The following is a 27012-nucleotide window of genomic DNA, read 5'->3' on the forward strand; positions in this document are numbered from 1 at the left end:
CTAGTTATGTTAAGTTGGTACTACTGAGGTTTAGGCCCGTCAAGATGGCAGTACTGAGGTTAGCGATGCGTTGTTGTCGATGATAGCTGTCAAAAAGCACGTGGCTTTGTTTACAAATTCAAATTTCCCGCGGGTGGTGGAGGAGACCTCTGGGAGGCCTCTGACTTTGGTGGTGGTGGAGGAGGCCTCTGGGAGGCCTCTGGGAGGCCTCTGGGAGGCCTGTGGCTGTGGTGGTGGTGGCGGAGGCATCTGGGAGGCCTCTGGCTGTGGTGATGGAGGAGGAGGCCTCTGGGAGCCTGCGGTGGTGGTGGCGTCCGATCTGTCCTATTATACTACTCATGTCATAGGAGATTACAGTGACTATGTGTAGAGAGCTCGCGAAATAATGATTGAGGAAGTTTAATAACTTTTTATTCAAGCATTAAACAGAGAGATCAGGTTGCGAATCCATGTCTGTAGTAGAGATTTTTCTGTTACGGTGACTATGTGATGCATGCAATAGTTTTTTTATTTGGGCGTTGAACAGAGGTATCATGGATTGAATCCATGTCTGTTATAGAGATTTTTAAATATTTTTATAGGCACTATGTGTTCGTAAGCTCGCAAAATAAGGAGAGATGTTGTTTGCTGTTCTATTTTAGAGTTCGAATCCATGCATGTAACTGTTTATTACAAAAATACATGTATATTTGTAATTTATGAGTAGGGTAATACAACAACAGACTGTTTGTGTTCTGAACATGAAAGGTTTGCCATGTTGTTCTTAGTAGAGGGCACATTTCCGGTCTACTGAACCTGTACAGATTGCTTGTGCTCTGTCGAGGGGGAGGTCATGCAAAGACGTCGTCGGATAGAGGACAATAAACATAAAAGGATATCTCTCTGTACGATGACACAGGTGTACGACTAAGTAGGTGTGATCATAGTTATTTGTCCGTCGGATGAAGACCAAGATAGTGTCGGAAAGGATGAACTGACAAGATGATGTCGGGAAGGATATCTTACAGTAAAAATAGGGCCCTGTAAGGTTAGGCCCCTCCAAGGCGATAACGGGAAAGGGGCATTTCGCAAGATGGCGTTGGTAAGGGCATCTAGCCATAACACAATGCGCTGTATGGATAACCCCCTCCAAGATGACGTAGGGGGAGGGGATTTCACAAGAAGGTGTCGGGAAGGGCATCTTGCATGAGGTTAGCGTCGTTCTCTTTTTTCAAAAGTCCGCGCCTCACATTTGTCAAAAGCACGTGGTGTGTGGCTAAGTGCCGTGAAGGTAAGGGCTGTAAGGTTAGGATGGTTCTCTTTTTCAAAATTCCGTGCAACATACTTGTCAAAAGCACGTGGTGTGTGGCTAAGTCTCGTCAAGATGACAGCCGTAAGGTTCGCGTCCTTATCTCTTTCAAAATTTCGCGCCTCATACCTGCTAAAAGCACGTGATAAGTTGCTATGTGCCGTCAAAATGACATCAGTGAGGTTAGGGTCGTTCAGTTTTACAAAATTCCGCTCCTCATACCTGTCAAAAGCACGTGGTGTGTTGCTAAGTCCCGTCAAGCTGACGGTAGTGAGGTTAGTGTCGCCCACTTATTCAAATTCCTCGCCTCATACCTGTCAGTACCAGAAAGCATGTGGTTAGGACCTGTCAAGATGACGGCTGTGAGGTTAGCCTCGGCCACGTATTAAAATTACGCGACGAAACATGAGCACGTGGTCAAAAGTGAGGTTAGGACCCGTCAAGATGACAGCTGTCAAAACACGAGCACGTGCTCTTCTTTGTAAACAACAGCACGTGACCGTGAATTCATGGGCACGTGACCGCCACGTCATGGGATCAATGACCTCGCCAGGGGTTGTGACATCGTGGGAAAATGCTGACGCAGCACGAATTGTTTCAGACCCGTATACTATACTACTACCATGCCAAAATGACGAATAAATATAGAAATGTATTTCCATGTTCTTTAATGATTTCTGTAACTCAGTTATTTCATCTCCATATTGGAAATTCTAAAATGTGAATTATTGTTTTAGAATCCTGTAAAAATGTTACAACTCATCATTGTCATGTTGAATTTGTTACAGATAGATAAGTATGACAAGATATACTTGGAGGTAGAGGAGATTACGTCAGTGAAGGTGTTCAGTGGCTGGCTACAAGTTGATCTTAGGCCGTTCAAGCAGGCTCTGCTCAACGCGGTTCGAAAATGGGCCAACATGTTCAAAGAGTATTTGGTTGATGATCTCACTAGCAGGTACACCTGTTATCCTTGGATTTTACGCCAGCCGGAATGGGGGTCAAGTTGTTAACAGTGTTCACCAAATAAAATTGAATCGTTCGTTTAAGAAAGGGCTCAATTCCAATTTTTTCAAAAATGAGTTCTTGACCTATATATGTTCCTACATGGTAGACACATCTATTCACTATGAAAGGATATTGTATTGGAGAATTAACGGGACTTTTATAACGTTCATTTTTGAAACGGCTCAATTCCTGGAGTGGAGACCCACCTGACCTCTAGTGATAGCATTTAAGTGCTTTGACCACAGCCGACTCGATCCGTAACTTTGCTCCTTTGAAACCCTGTGGTCTGGCAGTAGTGAGTAACACTCAAACATTGCAACATGGAGCCCATTACAGAAGTGTGCGTTCCTGAAGGCAAAAAACGAAAAAAAAGGTGTTCGGAATCGTGATAAATACAAGCGTGAGATTATTAAGAGAAGTGAGCATTTGAGCTATGCTGTGGCAGCAAAGACCACGGGAGAAAACTGCAGTAACTCTTGTTTGCTGAAATGAAATTTGTATTAATTTGATTATAATTTCGACCTATTTCTTCATGTATTTTTCAGAGGCAGAAATCAGTGTTTCACGAAGCTGACGGACCCTGAGAAGTGGGAAATGCTTAACACTAACACTAACTAGGCAAGAATGAACAGGATGTATTTTTTAAAACTCACATTGAAGGCTCGAAAGTTAGGATAATTCGTCGTAAAGAAGAAACAGGATCCAGCAGGTCCAAGCCAAACGTGTATTCGTTTTGTACAGATCCGAGGGAAATCAAGGACTGCGTTTGTAAGAAAGCTTCCCTAAGTCTGTATTGTGTCACCGAAAAACAGGTTAGGAGACTAAGATTATTGCTCTTGCATGGTAAGAGTCCAGTTTGTTGAAACAAAAATAGGGCACTCTCTGAAGGTGTATAGATTGAGCCTTATCCTGTACTGTTTAGCCATTACTCTTCGGCTCAATGTCAGGAATATGTATGAGAAATATCCTGATACTACAGTTAAATACAAGTACTGTCGTGAATATGATAATGCCAATTTTGACTTACCTTTTGGGAGGCCACCGATTGACACCTGCATAGCATGTGAGTAGCTTCTTGTTAAAATTGGAAGTCCTAATTTAAATTATCGTGCTAGAAAGGTGGCAACAGCGGAGGTAATTATTCATAAGCGCAGAGCCAAGAAGTTTTTCACAATCACGAAACAGAGTAAAGAAAGCTGTCAGAAAAGTGACAGCATACTATCACTTAGCTTCTATTTTATGAAAATTTGGTCCTTCCCCCGACCCTTGTGCAAGGCGAATTTTACTTGAGACAATTTTGTTAATGTATTCAACATTCACAGTATTGTAAGTGGCCATTGTGTTATGTATGTTTATCACAAAGGAGTAGCAAAGAAAGTGGAAATGTATGTTTTTTCGTTTTGGACTACATCAAACATCATGTTCCGAGAAGTGTTACTGATCTTAAGTTGTACTCGGACGGATGTATAGGACGAAGTGAGAACCATACTATGGTCAAAAGTTGTTGCATTAGTTGAAACTCAAAGGTTTCAAAGAAATGCTCATCTTTTCCATTTCAGAGAGCACTCGTTTAATGCGTGTGATGCGGACTTTGGTTTGATTAAAAGATCAATTGGTAAAGAGGACAGGATATATTCTGTTAATGAATAAGTCTCACTTATAGTGGCAGCTCTTAAAATAACAGATTTTTAGTGAATATGGTAGAGAGTGATGATGTTTTGAATGTTACTACATGGTGGGCTGAATTTTACAGAAAACTGTAGTGCCAGATGAAACAAAAAAAGAAGGAGTCATGTTTCAACCTACGTTGGTCAATCAGTTTGAATACCTCTGTGAAATCCAGGACAGATATTTTGTTCAAGACATATCGCTGGTCTAGTAAAGTATAAATTTGATCGCGTCACACCTATCATAGCAGTGTAGCTACAAATTGCAAAATGATTGAATATTCGAAGAGACTATATCCCAGAAGAGCACAAAGGCTTCTATGAAGAAATTTTAACCTGGCCTACATGCAGTGCAGAGTCAGCATTGGATGTGTGACACTGAAATTAATTAAATAATAAATTTATTTTTTGAATTTTTTGAACTAATTTTTATGTGTTCTCACTTAATAAAATTGGAACACCTACCAACATTACATTTCAGTTTAGTCAGCTTTGAAAGGGTTCAACTCCATGCTTTCTACGTTCAAATTCCCTGTATGTAATGTTACACATCAGTAATGTTAACCCCTCTAGTACAACAAGTAAGAGAACAACTGCCTTTTCGCCCTCCTGTAAATTTTAACTTCTTGTCATTGAGCCCTTTCTTAAAGGATCGATTCAATTATTGACTTGTGGTTCATCACAGTGACTTTAATTTGAAATATGTTAATTATTACGTGATGGCAAATGTTACCAAATTCTGTCTAAAGGAGTAAGGATCTGGCCACATTCAACGTGAAGGAGAATGCTTGGCATTTATTAGCAGATTCGTGGGCAGGTTAAAAACCTCCCTTAATGCAAAACTAAATCAGCCCTTTGAACCACTTTATAGCCACATAATTATTAAAACTTTTAAAGTTTTGCAACACAGTAGATAATTATTAACATTGTAACGAAGACTTATGTAATCAAGTACACTAAATTTTTCATAACCGAAAACCATTGATACTTTTACTAAGCAAAATGAGGGCAGGCGATTTATTTTAGATCTAAAAAGACAAAGCAACACAGTTAAAATGTAGATTAAAGTCTGACTTAGAATGTAAGTTAATTTCAAGGGTCGGGCCGATGACCTTAGCTGTTAGGCCTTTTTAAACAACAAGCCCTCAAAGCATAAAGGTTATAACCAGAAACCTGACTTATAGGTACATTAAATTTTCCTTCCATAGCTACAAGGTTTACCTGAGTGCAAGTGAATATTTTAATATACTCTAACTGCACGGGGCATGCTGAGTGTGACCTGGATGATTAACTTAATGATTAGGCAGGGAGAATAACAAAAATATGAACATGGAAATTTAAATAACCAAAATGAAATTTATGTAAACATTTTAATTTCTATATAAAGGAAGAAAATATTAATACAATCGAAGTGTAATTACATTTAAAGCTTGATGATAATGTATAAAATTAAAATGACTCAATACGGGTTACGATGTAAGATCCTGTCTTAATGGCTTTCAGAGTCTTACGTCCCTTGAATCAATATTGTTATGTTTGACGAGTTCCAAATAAGTACGATTCCTGAATTTCGATATTAACTCCATGGTTGAAACAGGTAAAAATAACCCTGTGAAAAAGTGATAATTAGTTGTCACCCTGAATGTGCGTCGTTCCAGGTCTAATATACTTCAACACATATTTAACTAAAGGGACCAAATTAAGAACCTCAACTTACAAACCACCAAAACACTAAAATTACGCTCAGTCTACGTCAAAGTTAAACGATCCCTCGATCTAATAACATAGCAAACATATATATCGAAATTTCGGGCATTAAATTTATAAAATAACACCAAAGCCACAATTATGTTACGCAGAAATATACAAAAAATATTTACACACCAATAAATAGTCCATGAGTGCGAAACCTAGGCTGTGCATCCTCCAGCACAGTGGTACGCGAATATCTACATGTGCGAAAAATATAATCTCGATGTTTTCGTAGGGATAATAATTCAGGTAGTCTAACCTTAGCGATAAAACTGTGAGCTTTTTTTTCATTATTTGTTTGATATTCATAAATAACTTACGGTGGTTTTTGAAGAAAACATGGTGCTTTTACAACTCAGCTATTCCTGTTGGTGGTGGCACAGGATACTCATGCGGATCCGGGGTCGAAACCGTATTGGTAACAGAAATAATATTTCTTTCGTTAAACCTGAGACAAAAAGGCCAAGGTTATTCGAAAGATGGCATAAAACTGGAGACGACGGAGGTGACAAGAACGCGCTTCTTACTGCCAGGAGGTCAAACCCGGAATATGAACAAGTTAAATAATTGTTCAACATTGTCTACGACATTAAGAAATCAATGCAGATTGTTCCACATGGTTATGATGTTGAAGGCTGATTTTTGAGTCTACAAGTGTTGCTGCCACTTTAAGGGTATTGTAATCTCAGTTTAGAATTATTGCGAAATCTCTGACCTGGTAAGGATACGAAAGCACGCACCGCACACAACGGGTGAGGCAAGCAGAAAAATTAAACCTCTTTACCCTTAGCCTGCTGCTCAGCCCGACTGCTACTTGTATACTCGACTTTGAACTTTGGTGAGATTTTTTTTTTTTTTGCTAGTTGCTATACATCGTACCGACACAGATAGGTCTTGTGGAGACGATGGAACAGGAAAGGGCTAGGAGTGGGAAGGAAGCGGCCGTGGCCTTAATTAAGGTACTTTCCCAGCATTTGCCTGGTGTGAAAATGGGAAACCACGGAAAACCATTTTCAGGGCTGCCGACAGTGGGATTCGAACCTACTATCTCCCGAATACTGGATACTGGCCGCACTTAAGCGACTGCAGCTATCGAGCTCGGTTTGGCGAGAAGTAAACAACAAAGTGGCATGCTTTGAGGCACCTGTGGACTGCGACACACACAGCAAAGCAGGAACACGTCGTCGAGGCTTTAAGATAACATTACTACTGCATATTCTCGTAGTACTGACCTAGCTGGGAATCGAACTCTGAGAACTCTGAGACCTATATCTAAGAGGCAGGGGATAGCAAAGAAATTCGCTGAGAAATATAACTTGGAGTACGTGAATCGTGAATACTATTAGTTGCTTAGGAACGTTTTCGAACTAGAATTATCTCCTATGAATCAAACTGCGTCTTCCGGCTGAAGGTCAGATAGGTGAGATAAAAGTAAAGAGCAATAGCAGGACCCAGCTCAGAGCTTTGGGGTCGCTTCGGGGCTCCCTCTTACAGCAGGCAGGGTGGGATCTCTTACCTAGTTCTACAAAAAAGGTTGTTTTATTTTTGCGGTATTAGGCCTATTTGCTGGGAGATGAAGTTAGAGAATTTTTTTAGACAGAGCTTTGAGCGAAGACAAGCTCTTGGACTTGCGTGGTCTGGCGAGCGCGCAAATCCGCTAATCTTAAGTATGTCACAGTCAGCACCTTTCGCCCGGTAGAGGACAAAGTACATTTGCAAACTGTGTCATAAGAAAATACCCGACAGTAGTTCAATGAGTTTAGCCTTGTTGTTGCTACGAGTTTAGAGCCTCTTTTAGTACGGTAGCCCTTTTATGTTACACAGGGGATACTGTTAGTGTTATCCTAAGCTCACACCTGTGCGCGTCCCTAACCGCACGGCTAAAGCAATGTTAGGACACAGCTCAGGGCTCCGTACGCTCTCGAGTTCAGAAACAGCACGTCAATGCTAGGGACTCAGCTCAGAGCCCCCTCGTCGTCAACTCACACACCACAGCACGTTCGTTTGAACACAAACAATGCTGGGACTCAACTCAGGGCTCCGTACATTCTCGAGTTCAGAAACAACACGTTTGTTTCGCTAGGACTTAGCTCAGTGTCCTGTACACTCCAATTTAGTAACAGCATGTTTGTTTCGCTGGGAATCATCTCAGGGCCCCGTCGTCATCAATTCACACACCACAGCACATTTGTTTCGACACTGAAACTCAGCTGAAGGCCCCGTACACTCACAAGTTTAGAAGCAGCACGTTTGTTTCGCTAGGACTCAGCTCACGGCCCCTCACAAGCAATGCTAGGACTCGGCTTACGGCCTCGTGCACCCTCGAGTTCATAAATAGTACGCTTGTTTCGCTAGGACTCAACTCAGGGCCCCGCACAAGCAATGCTAGGACTCAGCTCAGGGCCCCGCACAAGCAATGCTAGGACTCAGCTCAGGGCCCCGCACAAGCAATGCTAGGACTCAACTCAGGGCCCCGCACAAGCAATGCTAGGACTCAACTCAGGGCCCCGCACAAGCAATGCTAGGACTCAACTCTGGGCCCCGCACAAGCAATGCTAGGACTCAGCTCAGGGTCCCGTACACTCTCGAGTTCAGAGCCCTAGGAACTCTAGGCAGGGGATACTGTCAGTGTTATTCTACTACCCTGATCTACAGGGAGATTGGCCGTACAAGTAGTTTTTAACAAGGCATAGAACTGACCGCTTCCAATTTAGAAGTAGCAGTGTTAGATCAACTTTTGTTACGACTGTACGTGCTTGTTGACCTCTACACATTTCATTTCTCTCACCTAGCAACAAGCGCAGTCAACGAGAAGTAGTCTGTTGCTGTGTTCGTGTGTGTGTGTGTTACGTGCATGTAAACGAATAGGCAATTTACTGTATTCTCTCACTTTAAGCGAAGCCGATCATCGTGATTGATATCTGCTGAAAGGGTAAGTTTAATTCTTTGATTATTATTATTATTATTATTATTATTATTATTATTATTATTATTATTATTATGATTGTCGATTTTTTTTGTAAATTTACGATTTCGTTTTCTTTGTTTTAGAAATGAAATATCGCATGGCTTTTAGTGCCGGGATATCCCAGGACGGGTTCGGCTCGCCAGGTGCAGGTCTTTCTATTTAACACCCGTAGGCGACCTGCGCGTCGTGATGAGGATGAAATGATGATGAAGACAACACATACACCCAGCCCCCGTGCCATTAGAATTAACCAATTAATTTTAAAATCCCAGACCCGGCCGGGAATCGAACCCCGGACTCTCTGAACCGACGTCATCGTCTACTTCATCCGACTACTATCTGCTAGAAATGTAAGTTTATTGATCTGTCTCTGTTTTATACGTGGGTTTATGTAACAAACGTGCTTAATGCATGTAAGTGCAAACTTCTAGCTCCTTTTCGCGATGTCCAGGATACTTGTTGAGGATCCAAATTACTTTCGAGTTGAGTGTAATGCTTATAGGGTGGCATGCATCGTAAAGAAAAACTACAGACATACATTAATTACCGTTGTCGTCATTCCTGTCTTCATCTACACCTTAAGGTATGCATCGAGCTTTTTATCGATCTCATATGTTTAAATTATTTTAAAACAATCTAAAAAATAGTATTTCGCATTTCTGTAGAAAAATCGAAAGTTTTAACCAGGCGCCTTAGCAATCTTCTACTAAATCAGCGATTTAATGTGATTTCCCTTCGAAAACTAAACACAAATGGTGAAAAGAATTTTGTGTGCCTGTGAGTACTTGCAAGTATTTCTACCGAGTGTGCTAAACGATTTAGAAATAGAACAACTAAATCAACGTTCTATTTGACAAATCTTGTATCATTAGTTTTCTTGGTGTGTAATTATGACAACAAATTGGGGAGCTATACATTTTCTTCATCGCGTATTCTAAGCGGTATTATACGAAATTCATTGAATGGGTTAGATCTAAATTCTTTCTTACTCCCTTGCTATAATGTTTCCGAAGAAAAGTTACATCTTTGCTGACTATGGATACGACGCTTGAATTAAACGCTAGTCTTACTTGTTCCTTTATTCTTTTGAAAGTAACCAGGATATTCATGAAACATTTTAAATTTCTTCTAAAATGACGAATCTCTTATGTTCAGACAAAATATCGGAATGGTTTCGCAAACACATCGTCGACACATTGTTGACTAAATTTGAAAAGTTTGAAGAAGGAGCGAATAATAAGGCACCTGAAAATATTTTGCATCTTCAAATTTTTTAAATTTGTTTTGTTAGGGGCTTTACGTCGCACCGACACAGATAGGTCTTATGGCGACGATGGGATAGGAAAGGCCTAGGAGTTGGAAGGAAGCGGCCGTGGCCTTAATTAAGGTACAGCCCCAGCATTTGCCAGGTGTGAAAATGGGAAACCACGGAAACCATTTTCAGGGCTGCCGATAGTGGGATTCGAACCTACTATCTCCCGGATGCAAGCTCACAGCCGCGCGCCTCTACGCGCACGGCCAACTCGCCCGGTGATCTTCAAATTAATGTGTGCAAATTCGACCCCTTCAATTCAGGTAGACGACACATTCAACTTCCTCAAGCGATGGTAAATATGAGAGCACTGATCAATATTAAGAATAACGGTGACTATTGCTTTCTATGCTGCATCGCAATGGCGTTGAAACCGGCAACAAGTAATAGACTATCAAGAAAATTTCTGTATACGGATACGTTTATTCAGTTCCAACATTCATTATAGGTTGAAGGTGTTTCTTTTCCTATGGATTTAGCAAACATATCTACGTTTGAAAAAAAAACCCGATTTTTTCCTTTTCTGTATACGGTGTCGACGGAGACCGTGTTGTAGGACCACTTTACACAGCTTCATCTCCGAAACAACACCATCTTCATCTCTTATATATTTGCAGTGAAAACACAAGCCACTGCTGCCTTATAAACAATCTTTCTCGTTTGATAAACTCTCCACTTTCATTACACGATGGGAAAAAATATATTTGCGACCGATGTTTGCAATACTATTCTACAGAACGCTGGTTAACTAGACATGTAAATAATTGTGCAACACATCCTGCCGTAAAACTTGTTCTGCCAACACGGAAAATGCAGAAATGTAGTTTGAGAACCTGTTGCCACAGACCTTTGCCGGCAAGATGTAGTGTTTACAGTGCTCTGTGCCTTCTGGTATGGGCTAGAATAAAACTGTTACTTTCTCGGTCTTATACTTGGCTTGGACAGTATGAAAGTGACTGAGGTATGAGTGACGCTAGAAATGCAGCCAGTCCCTGCTACGAATGGTGTGAAAATGTCGCTCATGGGGTCGGTTGATGCACGCATTTCAGTGGGCTTGGGAGACTGATGTGCAATAACAACTTCTGGCTCAGTGATGAAAGCAACGGGAAACTACCTCACTCCTCATTTCCCTAGTACGCCTCTTCAGTGGCACCTAGGCCATCTATGACAGCTAATGGTGAACCTGTTGAGGATCCAACCAGCCTTCGGGCTGAATACCCAACATACATAAAACCTGTTCCTTCCACTGTTTATGCAGATTTTGAATATTTTACTGGACTTTTGATCGTTTCCAACTAGACATGAGCGAACCCTACAAGGATTACGTGCAAAAGCACACTCCGTTTTCAGTAGCTTACAAAGTCGTTTGTTCCTACCATGCCTCTCTATCTTTTTTAAGATGTATCGTGGCGAAAACTGTACGGCATGGCTGTTAAAAGAATTAGAACAGTTAGCACAACGCGTTCATACGCTTATTCACAACCAGTGCCCATTCCAATGACATTTGATGAAATAATTTTGCATAATGAAACCGATGAATGTCACATCTGTAAACAGCCAATTATTTTCCCGCAGATTAAAATTAGAGATCACTGTCAGGTTACTCGGAAATATCGTGGATCTCCACATGATTCGTGCGATCTTTCATATCGTGTACCTAAATTTATTCCATGCATTTTCAATAACTTGTCAGGCTACGACAGCCACTTCATTGTTCGTGAATTTTCACAATAAAATTGCACAAAGTTCACTGTGATTGCGCAAAATCATGAACGCTTTATTCCATTCAGTTATCGTGTAGGCGACATTAACACTCGCTTTCTAGATTAGTATAAATTTATGAACATTTCTCTTGATACGCTTGTAAATGGGCTTTCCAGCGACGACTCTAAATACATTCGAGAGTATCTTTCAGATTCTGAGCATTTTAAACTTTGTATAAGGAAAGGTGCTCTGTCCTATTAATATACTCAGAGCTTTCAAACATTAGAAGAAACTAAATTACCTCCTCCGTCTGCATTTACAAGTGTGTTAAGTGAATGTAGCACACCGTCACTCAGCTCATCGTCATACGGTAGGCATTTGGTATCAATTTCTGATGAAGACTATTTGCATGCCTGCCGGGTGTGGTCAACGTTTCAGCTACAGACCTGAGGTGACTTGTATTTGAGGGTAGACACAATTTTACTCTTTGGTGTGTTCGAAAAGATTCGTAAAATGAGTTTATCTATTTACGGATTAGACCCTTGCTATTACTACACAACACGAGGTCTGTCATGGGGTGCGATGCTCATGTGTACTGGAGTTGAACATGATCTCTAACGGATGTCAACATGCGGTATTCGCGGCGGACTAGATTCGCTTGTCAACAGGCATGCCATCGCGAATATTTCCTACCTCGACAAATATAATTCAGAGAAGGAACATTCTTATCCGATGTATTTCGATGCCAATGATCTGTGTGATTGGGCCAAGTCACAGCCTTGTATGGCTAACAGAAACTGGAATTCAGCATTTTGATATTTTTGAGGCTGCTAAAGATCCTCATCGCGGCTATGTGCTGGAAACTTCTCTTGCCTACCCTTCTCGTCTGCACGATTCACATTCCGATCTTCCTTTTTGTGTTGAAAAAGTGATTCCACCTAATGATACATCAAAACATAGTAAACTGCTTGCTACACTTTTTCCGAAAAAGCGGTATGTTATCCACATACAATGTCTCGAATACGGCTTACAGTTAGAGAGTATTCATCGTATCGTTGCGTTCAAGCATGATGCATGGCTTAAACCGTACAAATATTTAAATACTGAACATCGTCAACGTACTACAACAACATTTGAGAGTACGTTTTTCGAACTGATGAATAACTCGATCTATGGCAAAAGCATGGAAAATGTACGCAAACATCGCGATACTCATTTAATTAATCAAAGGGATGGGTGGTATGGGGCACGCAAGTACATCTCAAAACCAAATTTCAAAGCCTATCATGTTATCGATCGTGACCTTATTTCTGTTGAAGTGACAAAGGACGGAGATCGTCTAAGCGAAGCCAATTTATTAAGGAATGGCTATACTTGATTTTTCAAAATTAAAAATATTTGAGGGCTTATGAAAGGTGAGCACGGCATGAATATCATGACTGAGCTTATTGGTTTAGTACCAAAAGTGTATGCCTATGACAAAAATTCACAGTCTGTTAAAAAAGCGAAAGGCGTACGTTCAAGCGTCGTTAGCCTTTTACACCTTCAACACTATCGCGATCTACTCACCTCTAGAAATGCCGCTTTCTGTACGCAAAAAGGATTCAATCACGCAAACATCATGTGTATACGATCGAACAAAATGAATTTTCATTGCTTCCTTTCGATGACAATTGTGTATGGGATAGTGATTCCCTTACTAGTATTCCATGGGGATACAGCAACAGCTTGTATGAAGGGGGATTGCATAATCATTTAAGAAGTACACCAACATTTTATTCAAGTTAAAACTTGTACTTACAGGAATTGCATTATCAATTAAGAAGCGGAATGTACACGAACATTATAAGATGCACTTATATGAAGCAGAAATCTCTAATGCTCAAGTATAGCAAATGATTCAAGATAAAACTTGTACATACAAGATGCAATAAATAATATAGAATTGGTATATTCTTTTATTTTAGATTATGTATTCCTTTGTCCACATGTGTATAACCTCCTCCCGCTCCCTCTACTTCTTTTCAAGGTAAAGTTTTGTTTGTTTGCTTAAATACTACATCACTCGAGGAAGAAGAGGCTGTTACATTTTAAAGTAAGTATGTCAAGAAAGAAGGTTTTTCAGTGTTCAGCTTCGTAAGGTCTTAGTGTGTCCAGCTTGCTTTCAAAACTAAGAATTGTATGTTGAGAAGAGCAGCTGAGTAAGTATCTTGAGAAGGGAACTTTTTTAAAAATCCATCTTCTTAGGAAAAAGGTATGTCTTTGAACAGCATTCTGTTGTTCGATTCTACTCTATTTGTTTAATCCATCTACAAACGTATCTCTTGCAAAGCAGTAAACATGTTTTAAACAGTGTTCTGATCACATGCTTTAGGTAACGATATCGACTATAGTATGCAATTCTAGCCTTGATATATTTTATTCACTTATTTAGTGTTCTGAACACTCGCTGTAGTAAGCGACATTAACTATAGTATGCGATTCTAGTCTTGATGTGTTTTAATTAATTATTTAATTTTCTGAACACAGCAATCGATGTTCTAAGCAGGAAATAATAATAATAATGCTATTTGCTTTACGTCCCACTAACTACTCTTTTACGGTTTTCGGAGACGCCGAGGTGCCGGAATTTAGTCCGGCAGGAGTTCTTTTACGTGTCAGTAAATCTACCGATAGGAGGCTACCGTATTTGAGCACCTTCAAATACCACCGGACTGAGCCAGAATCGAACCTGCCAAGTTGCGGCCAGAAGGCCAGCGCCTTAATCATCCGAGTCACTCAGCCCGGCGTCCTAAAAAGCAGCAGCTTCGTATGTCAACAATGTCTTATAGTGTTGAAAACAGCATCTTGGTTTAAAAAAATACTACATTCTCTAAGATTATAGTATGTTGAGAAGGGCACCTTGCTATAAGATGGAAGTGTGTCGACAAGCTTGTTTAAAGATGACTCCTGACAGCTGTCAAAAAAGCACGTAGCTTTGTTTACGAACAAGAGCACGTGGCCTTGTTTAAGTATGGCCGCTGACAGCTGTCAAAAAAGCACGTGAAATTTCAAATTGCCCGCTACCACATGCCAAATGTAGTAGACATGTGGTTCAGTGCCGTCAAGATGGCAGCACTGAGGTTAGCGATCGTCTGTTTTTTAAATATGGCAGCACGTCACTTTGTTTACAAACAAGAGCACGTGGCTTTGTTTACAAACAAAAGCACGTTGAATTCAAATTTCACGCGCCGAATTCAAATTTCCCGCGCTGCTGAGTCAGCAGTCATGTGACCCGCTCCGCTGCCTCTGATTGGCGGGCTGCGGGATTGTCTTTGCTCCTCTACTGACGAAGACTATGGTTCTCATCTCAGGACCTCATTAACATAAATTTATCATGCCCATAATGTTTCATTTCAATAGAATTCATCCGCTAATCTCGTGACATAACTTCACTGATCCCTCTCTCATGGGGACTTATATTTCGTACTACGTGCTCAAATATTTTCCCCCGGTCTCTTTGGACCATCCACATATAAAATTAACTTTTTACCGTCGGCAAGTCACCATTCGAGCCTTTTACTGCAATGATGGTTCTCCTATTATCATTAATTCACTCCTGTCGCTTCCCCAATAAATGTTCCTAGCGATTACTTCATTTGCAAAAGTTACTATTGCTTCCTCATATAACACCCTTTAGAATTAATTCTTGTTATTTAAGTTAGGTTGCTTGCTGATCTTTGCTTGAAGAGATAACGTCAATTATCGTTAAAACACTAAATATTCTTCCTCGTTATTATTCACACGTTACGGTTACTATTATTATTATTATTATTATTATTATTATTATTATTATTATTATTATTATTATTATTTCTAACGTTATTTATTATTATTATTCGTATTATTACGATATAATTTATTCTCATCCAAGTTCATTGATCCTTATTTCTTTGTAATTAAGTATTTCGTCTGAAATTATTTATTCACATTGCCTTAAATTCATTTCATCAATCATTATTAGTATTATTATTTTTATTATTTGAAATCTCAATATATATCTCGTGCCATTGATCGTAATTATTAATCCTGTTTTGTGTACTGGTAATAGTTTAATATTAATATCTTTAAAAATTAAATCAATTAAATCTCGATCGAAACAGCTAATTATATTTGATTAATTGTATTTTTGCCTTAAATATATGTGCGTGAAATCCTACACTCCCTAGCATTCTACCAATCTTCTGATATGAAGATATTAATTCATTATCAAAATACTCTTCGGACGACAAATTAGGGTTTAAACTATATTTTACGAAGACATAAAGTACAATATTCGACATTCCACTTGTTTCTGCTCGGATATGCCCCATGCACTGCTTTAAAAACATGGATACACTTGCTGTCACGTCCAATACTTATCTAATCTTATTTCTGCTATGTGACGGTCAACATTCTTAAGGGAGGGCGAGTAATTAAGCGTTAGTTTGACGTTCACAGCAATCTGCTTCACCTGCCCCTCTTCCTCGTACTGTCTGACAAGCGGCTCCCCTCAACTAGCACTGCACGTTACTGTTCAGTGGATTATAAGAAATTTACTATCTACTGCCTTCTAAAATGAAGACTGTGTTTGCACGTGTGCAATTTACCGTAGCAAGTGCTTGTGAGGTTTAACTTAGTTCTTAACGTTGTTGCTCCCTTGTTGGCGACGCGAGTGTTCAACACACTGATGACTTGGGAATAAGGTTTCAGTTTTTGCCCCCGTTTTAGAGCTTGACCTGGCATTATGGGGGAGGGGTATGAGAACCCGCTGGAGCTCACTCTACTATGTCCATTACTATGCCGCGTCCTCACTTCACAAACTTCCAGCACACACACTTAAAGTAAAATTTGAAATTCGATCATATCGTTCCGATTCAAAGTGAAAGTTTGGGTTGTTCTAGACTGATGCTCGGCATGCACGGAACTTGGGTGTCAACAGTCGCGGAACGTTTTTAGTCTCGAACCAAATTCACGCTACGGCGGAAGTCTTGAATTAATATCACTGAGATCACGCACGGATACACAAAATGTCATAAATTATGCACTAATTTATTTAATGATAATTCACTCCAAATTGCGTGTAATATCGCATTGTACTCCGGAAAGAACTGAATAAACTCGCTGCTCCAAGTGGCGAAATCTCATTGGTTCGGTTAGAGCATTCTGGACGAGAACATCGCTTTGTCCAACTCGTCTCTCTGTCGTTTTCTTTGTCCTTGTGTTAGATATGCAGAAATTTCGCTTGGCGGCGAGCAAGTTCCAACCACATAAATATTACGACAATAACACTCGTTCCTTTTTGCGAGTTCTATGGATCACCAGAAACTTATGAACTCCTATTTCCTTACCGTATGCTTCCTGCTCCAGTCCGAATTACTGTTTGCACTATGAGTAGGTGCAGGAGGTGAACACTGCTACACTATCTAACATAAAATATAACTTTTTTCATGTTATATAACTGAATTTAGAACACAAGATCCCTTAATCTTTCTAGTTTCTCATTGCGTTGTAATTTTTAAAACAGTTTTCTGAGAGGTGACCGGATTTTCTCCAACACATTTTGCAATACCATCTTATTTACACCTGTTTGAACAGGCAGCAGTCTTTACGTTGTTTTCCACGTAGGTTGTTGATGTGCAACATCTGAAGTTACTACTTCGTCAGCACTTGATCACGTGCTTCCGCAAGGTTTTCTGCGATGGAATGTCCATGCGTTATGCGGAGCAAAAACCTGCCGACTATTGCCTCATGCAATAGTCAGAAGTAAAATTTCCGCCACCATTGCACGATTTTCACTATGAAAGCGTAGTTCGATGTGTAGAGGTCCCAGAGGTCAATGCCTTCGATCTTGGAAGGGTAGCCAATAAAAACGTAAGGTTTCTCTAATTGTTCAGCACAATTTCGCTTCTCTCAATAAATGACGTTGAATTGTTTGCAGATGTTGATATATATCACATTTGAACGAATTAACTGTTCTAAAGTATCCATTTCTGTGAGCGAAGATGAAGCAGAAGCCATGTTTACAAACAATCAAATTCATCAGCAAACTGTCATAAACATTCGAGAATAACAGAATTTACAACGTCATTACAATGCCCTAAAACGCTGGTAAATCGGTAAAAGTGACCACTAGATAGATCTACATTACTGGAACACAGCAAATGCTGTTGTCATGTCGAGTAGGACATCGGAGATCCATTTGACAAAAGGTTATCACAATGCGTGGTCTCCAGCTCCCCAAGTGGAATTGTAAATCCGAGAATTCATACCACATAATGAAATCATATATGAAATTAATAAAATATATTATTTTACCATATGAAAATGCCCATATGGGTGCAAAGGGGCAAACATGGAATTTCCGTAATTGATTCCGAATGAAAGTGCTCTCCACAAATGAAGCGTATTTTACGAGGAATGGATCGTTAAATTTTCATAATATCCATACTGTCCTCGGTATGTAATTTGAAGTTTCCAAACAAGAAATGATTTCGAAACGCTGAACGTTCTCAAAATGCTTTCCCCGCAAATATTTTATTTCTGTTTTACTGAATGGATAGATTTTTGAGTGACAGGTGAGGAAACAGTGATGAACATTTACTGGAGTACCATGAGGTGGGTAATTTTTAGGAGCACTGGGCTGGTTGACATTCCCCAAGAATAGAGTACCGAGAGTATTTGGAAAAGCACGAAGGGGATTTACAACTTATTCAGTAGAATCCGACTTGCAACCACTTGAGGGTATCCTCACACTTGAATTATAATATACTAAGTCCAAAAATTTGAAGTTTTGATATAATACAAGTAGGAGGGCTAAGAGAATTCAGGAATAGCGCGGGCAATTTCAATTTTACGAAACTATACTTGCAGGAGCCCCTCGGTCAGTTCAGTGACTAGTTTTGGGGAGAGGGTACTAACCACTCCCCGCGACCAGTGATCGAGCACCGGTTCATAAAATATTTTCAAACCGCTGGCCCAAAGACTACTCAGCGGTTTCGGACGGAGTGTGAAAGCAGTGAATCATTGGCGACCACTCTGACGCCATAGAGCAAGCAGTCTCACATCACATGGCCTCGCAAGACGTGTACTATAAACATCATCTTCTATCTTAAAAGAGGCGCCCGGCATCGTCATGTAGCCCTAAAAGATAGCGCAGTACTTCCGACTACCCTGCTCGAGCAATTCTCTACGCCGTGAAAACCGTCTCTCCAGTCATATTGTGTTTCCTCCGCTATATTGAATCTTCAAAATAGGCAGTGATAACTGACTCTCTAGCTGGTGCTATGACCATTTAAACAAATTTAGCAAGCGTGGTCAAACTACCATCACGCATTTGCACGTGGTTTTCAGGAAAACCGCCGTTGTATGCTCCCGGTTTTTTCCCTGCAGGACTCCATTGTGCATTTTTATGTGGTTTTGACAGTTGTCACCATTCAAAACATGCTCCTTCTTACAAACCGCATATTCATACGACCATCTTATGCTCTTTTTGCTGTCTAAGGGACTCCCCTGTACACATACACGTGGTTGTTTGCAGTTATGAACATTGGAAACACCCGCTCCCTTTCAATGACTAAAACAGTAGAGGTGCTGTGGGGCTTCAACGGCAGGCCAATAGGAGGTCGAGGAGCGGGTCGCGTGACTGCTCACGTCATAGTGTGGGAAATTTGAATTTTAACTGGAAACTTGCAATTAGAATTTTGACGGGAAAATTAAATTATGGCGGGAAATTTTAATTTTGGCGGGAGATTTCAATTTTGGCTGGGGATTTGAATTTTGGCGCGAAATTTGAAATTGTAAACAAAGCCACGTACTTTTTGACAGCTGTCATCCGCCATCTTGGAACAACAATGCATCGCTAACCCCAGTGCTGCATTTTAACTGCACTAAACCTCATGGGTACCACCTTAGCCACGAGGTGGCGGGCAATTTGGAAAACTACACGTGTTTTCTGACTGCTCCCATTCGCCATCTTGCATCGCTAACCCCAGTGCTGCCATCTGGACGGAGCAAAATCCTCATGGATGAAAACTTACCCACCTGGCCGAGCGAAATTGGAAATTCCACGGCTTTTATCTTTAAATGGTAATGCTTTATTGACTTCGGGAGAGTATAGATGGGGGTTTAAATAGGTAGTACTCTTTACCCTATCCCCGTTACCAAAAATAAGGGACGGGTGAGTGAAAAATGTGCTATCTATCTCTCTCCCCTTAGAGGTCCACCGCCGTAGCGATGTCCCCTCTACAAGAAAATTGCTCTGGGGGCCCAGAGCAGGGCCCCCTCTTACGAGACAAGCAAGGACACATTGTCTTACACTCGTATTTATAACTACGTTAAGTGGGGAGGGAGAGAATGCTTAGATCAACATGTGCGCGCGCACCTCCTGCTATTTACTGAGGGGTGCAGTGGAGTTTTCCACTCCCGGAATTGAGTCAACATTTTGTGCAGAGTCAGCACCCGAGGTCTAGTAGTGTAGCAATGCAGGTTCCAATGCAGGATCATTGAAATCTAGTAAAGTAGGTGAGCAATGTCGAATTGCGGATTTTGCTTAAGAGGGCGAACCTAACCTTACAGTCGCCATCTTGAGGGGCGTAACCTCACTTTAACGGATAGTTGCCCTGTCCGACGCCTAAGAGAGCAAGCCTAACCTCACATATAAATCAATCAATCAATCATACACCATCTAGACGGGGGCTATCATTAGATTCCCGATGCCAATTGCACAAGATGTCGACTCTACACAGCTCCTTATGAGACTCCCTAGGACGCTTGTGCAAGATGGCGGCTAAGCCCGGGCTTCTATGGAGAAACATAGACTACAGGCTACTACACAAGATGGCGGCTGCTTTTAGAGACTTCTATGGGCGATTGCGCAAGATGGCCGCTATACATAGGCTCCTATCAGTAGTATAATTGGATGGTTCGGGCGCCTCCTCCCGCGGAAAATTTGAATTCTGGCGGGAAATTTGAATTTTTGGCGGGAAATTTGAATTTTGGCGCGAGATTTGAATTTGTAAACAAAGCCCCCTGCTTTTTGACAGCTGTCATCGACAACAACGCATCGCTAACCTCACTGCTGCCATCTTGACGGGCCTAAACCTCAGTAGTGCCAACTTAACCTAACTAGCGCGAGGAAAACAAAGCCACGTGTTTTTTGACAGCCACGTGCTTTTTGACAGACAACAACGCATCGCTAACCTCCGTACTGCCATCTTGACGGACCTAAACCTCAGTAGTACCAACTTAACCTAACTAGCGCGAGATAAACAAATCCACGTGTTTTTTGACAGCCACGTGCTTTTTTGACAGCTGTCATCCGCCATCTTTAATCTATAGAGCACAGTGGTGCTCTCTTTAGCTACTTACCTTTGAAATGTGGTGGCGGATAATTTGAAAAATGCTTTTTGACAGCAGCCATCTTTAATCAAGAGAGCACCGTGCTGCCCTCTATGTGGTGGCGGCAATTTGAAAAATTCTACATGCTCTTGTTTGGAAACAAACTCACGCGCTTTTTTGACAGCCGTCATCCGCCATCTTTAATCAACAGAGCACAGTGCTGCACTCTTTAGCTAGATACCTTTGAAATGTGGTGGCGGCAATTTGAAAAATTCTATGTGCACTTGTTGGGAAACAAAGCCAGGTGCTTTTTCGACAGCTGTCATCCGCCATCTTTAATCAATAGAGCACTGTGCTGCTATCATGCGGGCAATTTCGTCAGCTGTCATCCGCCATCTTTAATCCACAGAACACCGTGCTACCCTCTTTATGACATGTAGTAGCGGGCAATTTGAAAAGTTCTGTTAGCTGTCATCCGCCATCTTTAATCAAGAGCGCACCGTGCTGCCATCTTTAGCTAGATACCTTTGAAATGTGGTGGCGGCAAATTCCACGTGCTCCTGTTTAGTAAACAAACTCACGCGCTTTTTTGTCAGCTGTCATACGCCATCTTACATGGCAAACCTCAGTGCTACACTCCTTAGTTGAAATATGGTGGCGGATAATTTAAAAAGAAAAATTCTACAGCAGCCATCTCTCGACGCTAATTGCACAAGATGGTGGCTATACATGACTCCTTAAAGGTGCTTATGCAAGTTGGCCGCTATACATAGGTTCTTATGAGACGCCCTTGGGATGCTTGCGCAAGATGGTGGTTATACATGGCTCCTTATGAGATGCCCTAGGGATGCTTGCGCGAGATGGCGGTTGCTCTTATGAGGCAGCTTAAGGGTCCTTGCACAAGATGGCTAGAGACGCCCTAAGGATGCTTGCGCAAGATGGCGGACACAAGATGGCGGCTATACACGTCTCCTTATGAGACGCCTTAAGGGTGCTTGCACAAGATGGCTGCTGCACTTATCAAGAAAGCTAGCCTAGAGGCTAACTCGTCGTGCTAGTTCGATTCATTAAATTTGGGGCTTAAATGCAAAATGTTAAATATCTCGAAAGCGGTGCATCGTAGAGCAAAACGGACAAAAAAATTTCTGCCCAGTACCTCGGTTCGCAGTACGAGGATCAAGAAAAACATAGTCTAATGATGAGATCAACGGTTCGGTTCCTACTTAAGCCCTTTGGCTTTCGCTCTGTTTTAGCTTGTATTGAAGCAAGTCTTCTTAACATGATCAGGTTTAGCTATGGTAGAGAGTATAACGTGCCGTGCAGGTTCGGTTCATTAAATTTGGGGCTTAAATGCAAAATATTAAATATCTCGAAATATCCTAGAGCAAAACCTGACACCTGGGTTTGCAGTATCAGGAATATGATAGCATAAGATAAACATAGTCTAATGATGAGATCGACGGTTCGATCCCTACTTAGGCCCTTTGGTATTGGCAGCTATCTAATTCTACAAGATGGGGGCTATACATAGCTTCTTATGAGGCAGCTTAAGAGCGCTTGTACAAGATGGCTGCTGCTCTTATGAGACGCCCTAGGGGTGCTTGCGCAAGGTAGCAGCGACCAGACGGTGACTATACACAGCTCCTTATGATACGGTCTAGAGGTGCTCACACAAGATGGTGGCTGCTCTGATGAAGGAAGCTAGCTTTGCATCGTGCAGGTATCTTTACAGCACTAAACCTCATACCTTTGAAATATGGTGGCGGGTAATTTGAAAAATTCGACGTGCTTTTTAATAAGCTGTTAAGGCCTCCTCTTATGTCAAGGCATAGCTCTATCGAACAAGTTTAAACCTGCACCGGGAAAGCTAGGGTAAGCACGTGCTGCAGTGATGACGTCATTATGCATGTTTACACTTGCAAATCACAAAAGAAACATAAGAAGACTAGAATCAAACACAGCACTCTATGCCGTTAACTTTATCATGTGATCGGAACATTGATTGAAGTGTTTAGAACACTAAATAAGTGATCAAGATTATAATAGAACACTGTACCCGATACAACATGTGTTTAGAACATTTCAGGGGATACCTTTGTTCTAAGAAGATTAGATTACCGCACATTCCTTGTAGGGCTAATAGGTTAAAGGGCTAATGGGCTAAAGGGCTAAAGGGCTAAAGGGCTAATGGGCTAAAGGGCTAGGGTGCCTCACCTCTCTTTATCCGGGCTTGAGACCGGCTCTACAACTAGAGGCGGAGTTAACACCCTAAGGAAGGGAGAATGGTGGGAAATAATCTATACGAATATAGCTACTCGATCGACTATATACTACAGATGGATGACTTAGGTGAGGGTAAGCGCATACTTAATAATACCTACACGACGTAATTCATACTCTATTTCAAAAATATCTTCTTTGTACTGTGTGTAACCAGCATCATGATAGGCTCTTAGCAGTTGTAAACGTTTTACGAGTACGTTGGGGTCTTTACAGTAGGTTATATCTACATAGGGTAACAGAGGCTTGTTGTGAACTTTGAGTCTATATGCAGACAGTTGATGTGCAGGGACTTGTTTTGATGTAATACGTCCTTCAGCAGTAGCGTTTCTAGGTACAAACTTAACTTGTTTCGATAGCGATGAAGCGTTGAAATTTCCTTCTTATTTACCTTGCATCTCTTCTTGAGTTGTTTGCACTTCGACAGAACGTGTAGTAGGCTTAGGAAGTGAAGTAAAATCATCAAGCTGTAATGGCAATGAAACATTAAGATTTTCTTCTTCTTCTACTTTCCCTTTACTACTGTTTTGATCAACATCATTATCCTTATTATCATAATCATGATCTTGCCTCTCTTTATCTTGAAGTTTGTGCTTAGTAACAGAACTTGCAGCAGGCCTAGACAACAAGGGAGAATTAAAAATCTCTCGCAGAGGTGTACTTTTTAAACAGAAATCAGTGTTCGCTGGAATATGGTTGAGCTCTTTGTATTTTGTTCCCGATGAAGCTACATTACACGCAGCTTCATGACGTTGAGCGTTGTATGCGTCCTTGAACTCCCTTCTGCAATGTTTGCATTGAAAAATTGTCCTACACGGTATCTCATGACGTCTCCTGTGATAGCTTCGGGAAAATTATTTTCCACACTCTTCGCAAATATACCTGGAAATGGGTTTTTCCATGACGGACTTTTATCTTCTGCTAACAGATTCTTCTTTAAATCTACTGGACATTTGTTACTCTCTACTTCGATGATGCGAACAGCTTAGCGATTAACAGTAAACTAACACAAAAGCGTATAACCAAGGTAGCAACAGTAAGGTTTAAGCCCATCAAGATGGCAAGAGTGAGGTTAGCGACGTTCTGCTGTTGGATTTTAAATTCCGCGCTATAACATGCATAAGGTGGTAGCCTTGAGGTTTACTGCCGTAAAGATGGCAGCAGTGAGGCTAGCGACGCTCTATTGTCCTTCAAAGTGAGGTTAGGGTTCGTCAAGGAGACAGCTGTCAAAAAGCACGTGGCTATGTTTACCAAACAAGAGGACGTGGTCGTGACGTCACGGTCACGTAATCAATCCTTAGCTCTACGTCGTTGAGAGCAGCATTAGGATTAGCTATGTTTAAAAATCTTAGGAACAGAGCAGCAGTATGAATAGCCATGTTTTAAAGCGTGTAGACATCACCTATCGATTTTACATGCATCAAATATCGCACTAATCTGCTTCCGCTAGATCGTGCTGCTATCTTAGCATAACCTATACGTATGAACTCAAAGTATAAAGAATAGCCATGTTTCAAAGCGTGTACACATTACCTATCGATTTTACATGAATCGACTATCATACTAAACTTCTTCCGTTAGATTGTGCTGCTATCTTAGCATAACCTATACCCATGAACTTAAAGTGCAATGAATAGTTATGTTTCAAAGCGTGTACATATTACTTATCGATTTTGCAAGCATCGACTCTCGTACTAAACTTCTTCCTCTAGATTGTGCTGCTATCTTAGCATAACCTATGTGCATGAACTTAAAGTACAAAGAATAACCATGTTTCAAAGCGTGTACACATCACCCTGAACTTCTTCCGCTAGATTGTATTCCTAGCTTAGCATAGCCTATACGCACGAACTTAAAGCACAAAAAAATAACGATGTTTAACAGCGTGTACACATCACCTATTGATTTTGCATGGATCGACTATTTTTTACCGCCAGAGTGTACAACGATCGCATATGTGTATTGCTAACGTATGTGTATAAAGTTAAAGCACAAAGAATAGCTATGCTTTGGAGCATGCTATCACCTATCGATTTTGCATGCATCGACTATCGTACTAAACTTCTACCGCTAGAGTGTACAACGTTCGCAATTATGTGCTGCTACCTATGTGCGTGAACTTAAAGCACAAAGAATAGCGTGTACACAACACCTGTCAATTTTGCACGCATTAACTCTTGTACTAAACTTCTTCCAAAACAGCGTGCGATCATCGCTTGTGTGTGCTGCAATCTTAACATAACCTATGTGCACGAAGTTGAAGCACAAAGAATACCCAAGTTCAAAGCGTGCACACATCACCTATCGATTTTGCATGCATCTCCTTTCTTACTAAACTTTATCTACTAGAGCGTGCAACAACCTTATAAGTATGCTGCTAACTTAGTATAACTTATACGCATGAAATTAAAGCATAAAGAATACTGATGTATAAAAATCTTGTGAACATAACAGCAGCAGCAGTAAGAATAGCAATGTTTTAAAAGCGTGTACGCATTGCCTATCGATTATACATGCATCAACTAGAGTACAAAACCTCTCCAGCAAGAGGGTGCTGCTATCTTAGCATAACCTATGTGCACGGATTTAAAGCATGAAGAATAGTTAAGTTTAAAGTGTGTACACAACACCTATCGATTTTGCTCGCATCAACTATCGTACTAAACACATCCCGCTAGAATGTACAACGTTCGCATGTGTTTGCTCTGCTACTTTAGCATGACCTATGCGAACGAACTCAAAGCACAAAGAATAGCCATCATTGAAAATCTTGCGAACATGGCAGCGGTAAGAATAGCAAGGTTTAAAAGCGTGTACTTATCACCTTTTGATAATGCATGCATCTTCTACTAGAGAACGTGAACATCGCTTGTACGTGTGCTGCCATCTTAACATAACCTATGTGCACGAACTTAAAGCATAAAAAATAGTTATGAGTAAAAATTTGTGAACATAGGAGAGTGTTTACTACGTAGGTGTAGACATTGAACTTTGCATGCTGAAGCAGCAAACTACGTGACCGTGACGTCACGACCACGTGCTCTTGTTTGGTAAACATAGCCACATGCTTTTTTGACAGCTGTCTTCTTGACGAACCCTAACCTCACTTTGAAGGACAATAGAGCGTCGCTAACCTCACTGCTGCCATCTTTACGGCAGTAAACCTCAAGGCTACCACCTTATGCATGTTATAGCGCGGAATTTAAAATCCAACAGCAGAACGTCGCTAACCTCACTCTTGCCATCTTGATGGGCTTAAACCTTACTGTTGCTACCTTGGTTATACGCTTTTGTGTTAGTTTACTGTTAATCGCTAAGCTGTTCGCATCATCGAAGTAGAGAGTAACAAATGTCCAGTAGATTTAAAGAAGAATCTGTTAGCAGAAGATAAAAGTCCGTCATGGAAAAACCTATTTCCAGGTATATTTGCGAAGAGTGTGGAAAAGCATTTTCCCGAAGCTATCACAGGAGACGTCATGAGATACCGTGTAGGACAAGTTTTCAATGCAAACATTGTAGAAGAGAGTTCAAGAAGGCATACAACGCTCAACGTTATGAAGCTGCGTGTAATGTAGCTTCATCGGGAACAAAATACAAAGAGCTCAACCATATTCCAGCGAACACTGATTTATGTTTAGAAAGTACACCTCTGCGAGAGATTTTTAATTCTCCCTTG

General features: G+C 40.9%; 1 protein-coding gene across 1 annotated transcript in view; it reads left to right on the top strand.

The window, feature by feature from the left end:
* Positions 1–27012, top strand: part of LOC136863901 (dynein beta chain, ciliary-like) — a 5220903-nt gene that overhangs the window by 1308945 nt on the left and 3884946 nt on the right. The window contains exon 21 of the mRNA XM_068226514.1: positions 2077–2246. Coding sequence (XP_068082615.1) covers positions 2077–2246 — 170 coding nt within the window. The remainder of the gene's footprint in view (positions 1–2076; positions 2247–27012) is intronic.

Source organism: Anabrus simplex, chromosome 2, assembly GCF_040414725.1.
Source record: "Anabrus simplex isolate iqAnaSimp1 chromosome 2, ASM4041472v1, whole genome shotgun sequence".
Lineage (NCBI taxonomy): Eukaryota > Metazoa > Arthropoda > Insecta > Orthoptera > Tettigoniidae > Anabrus > Anabrus simplex.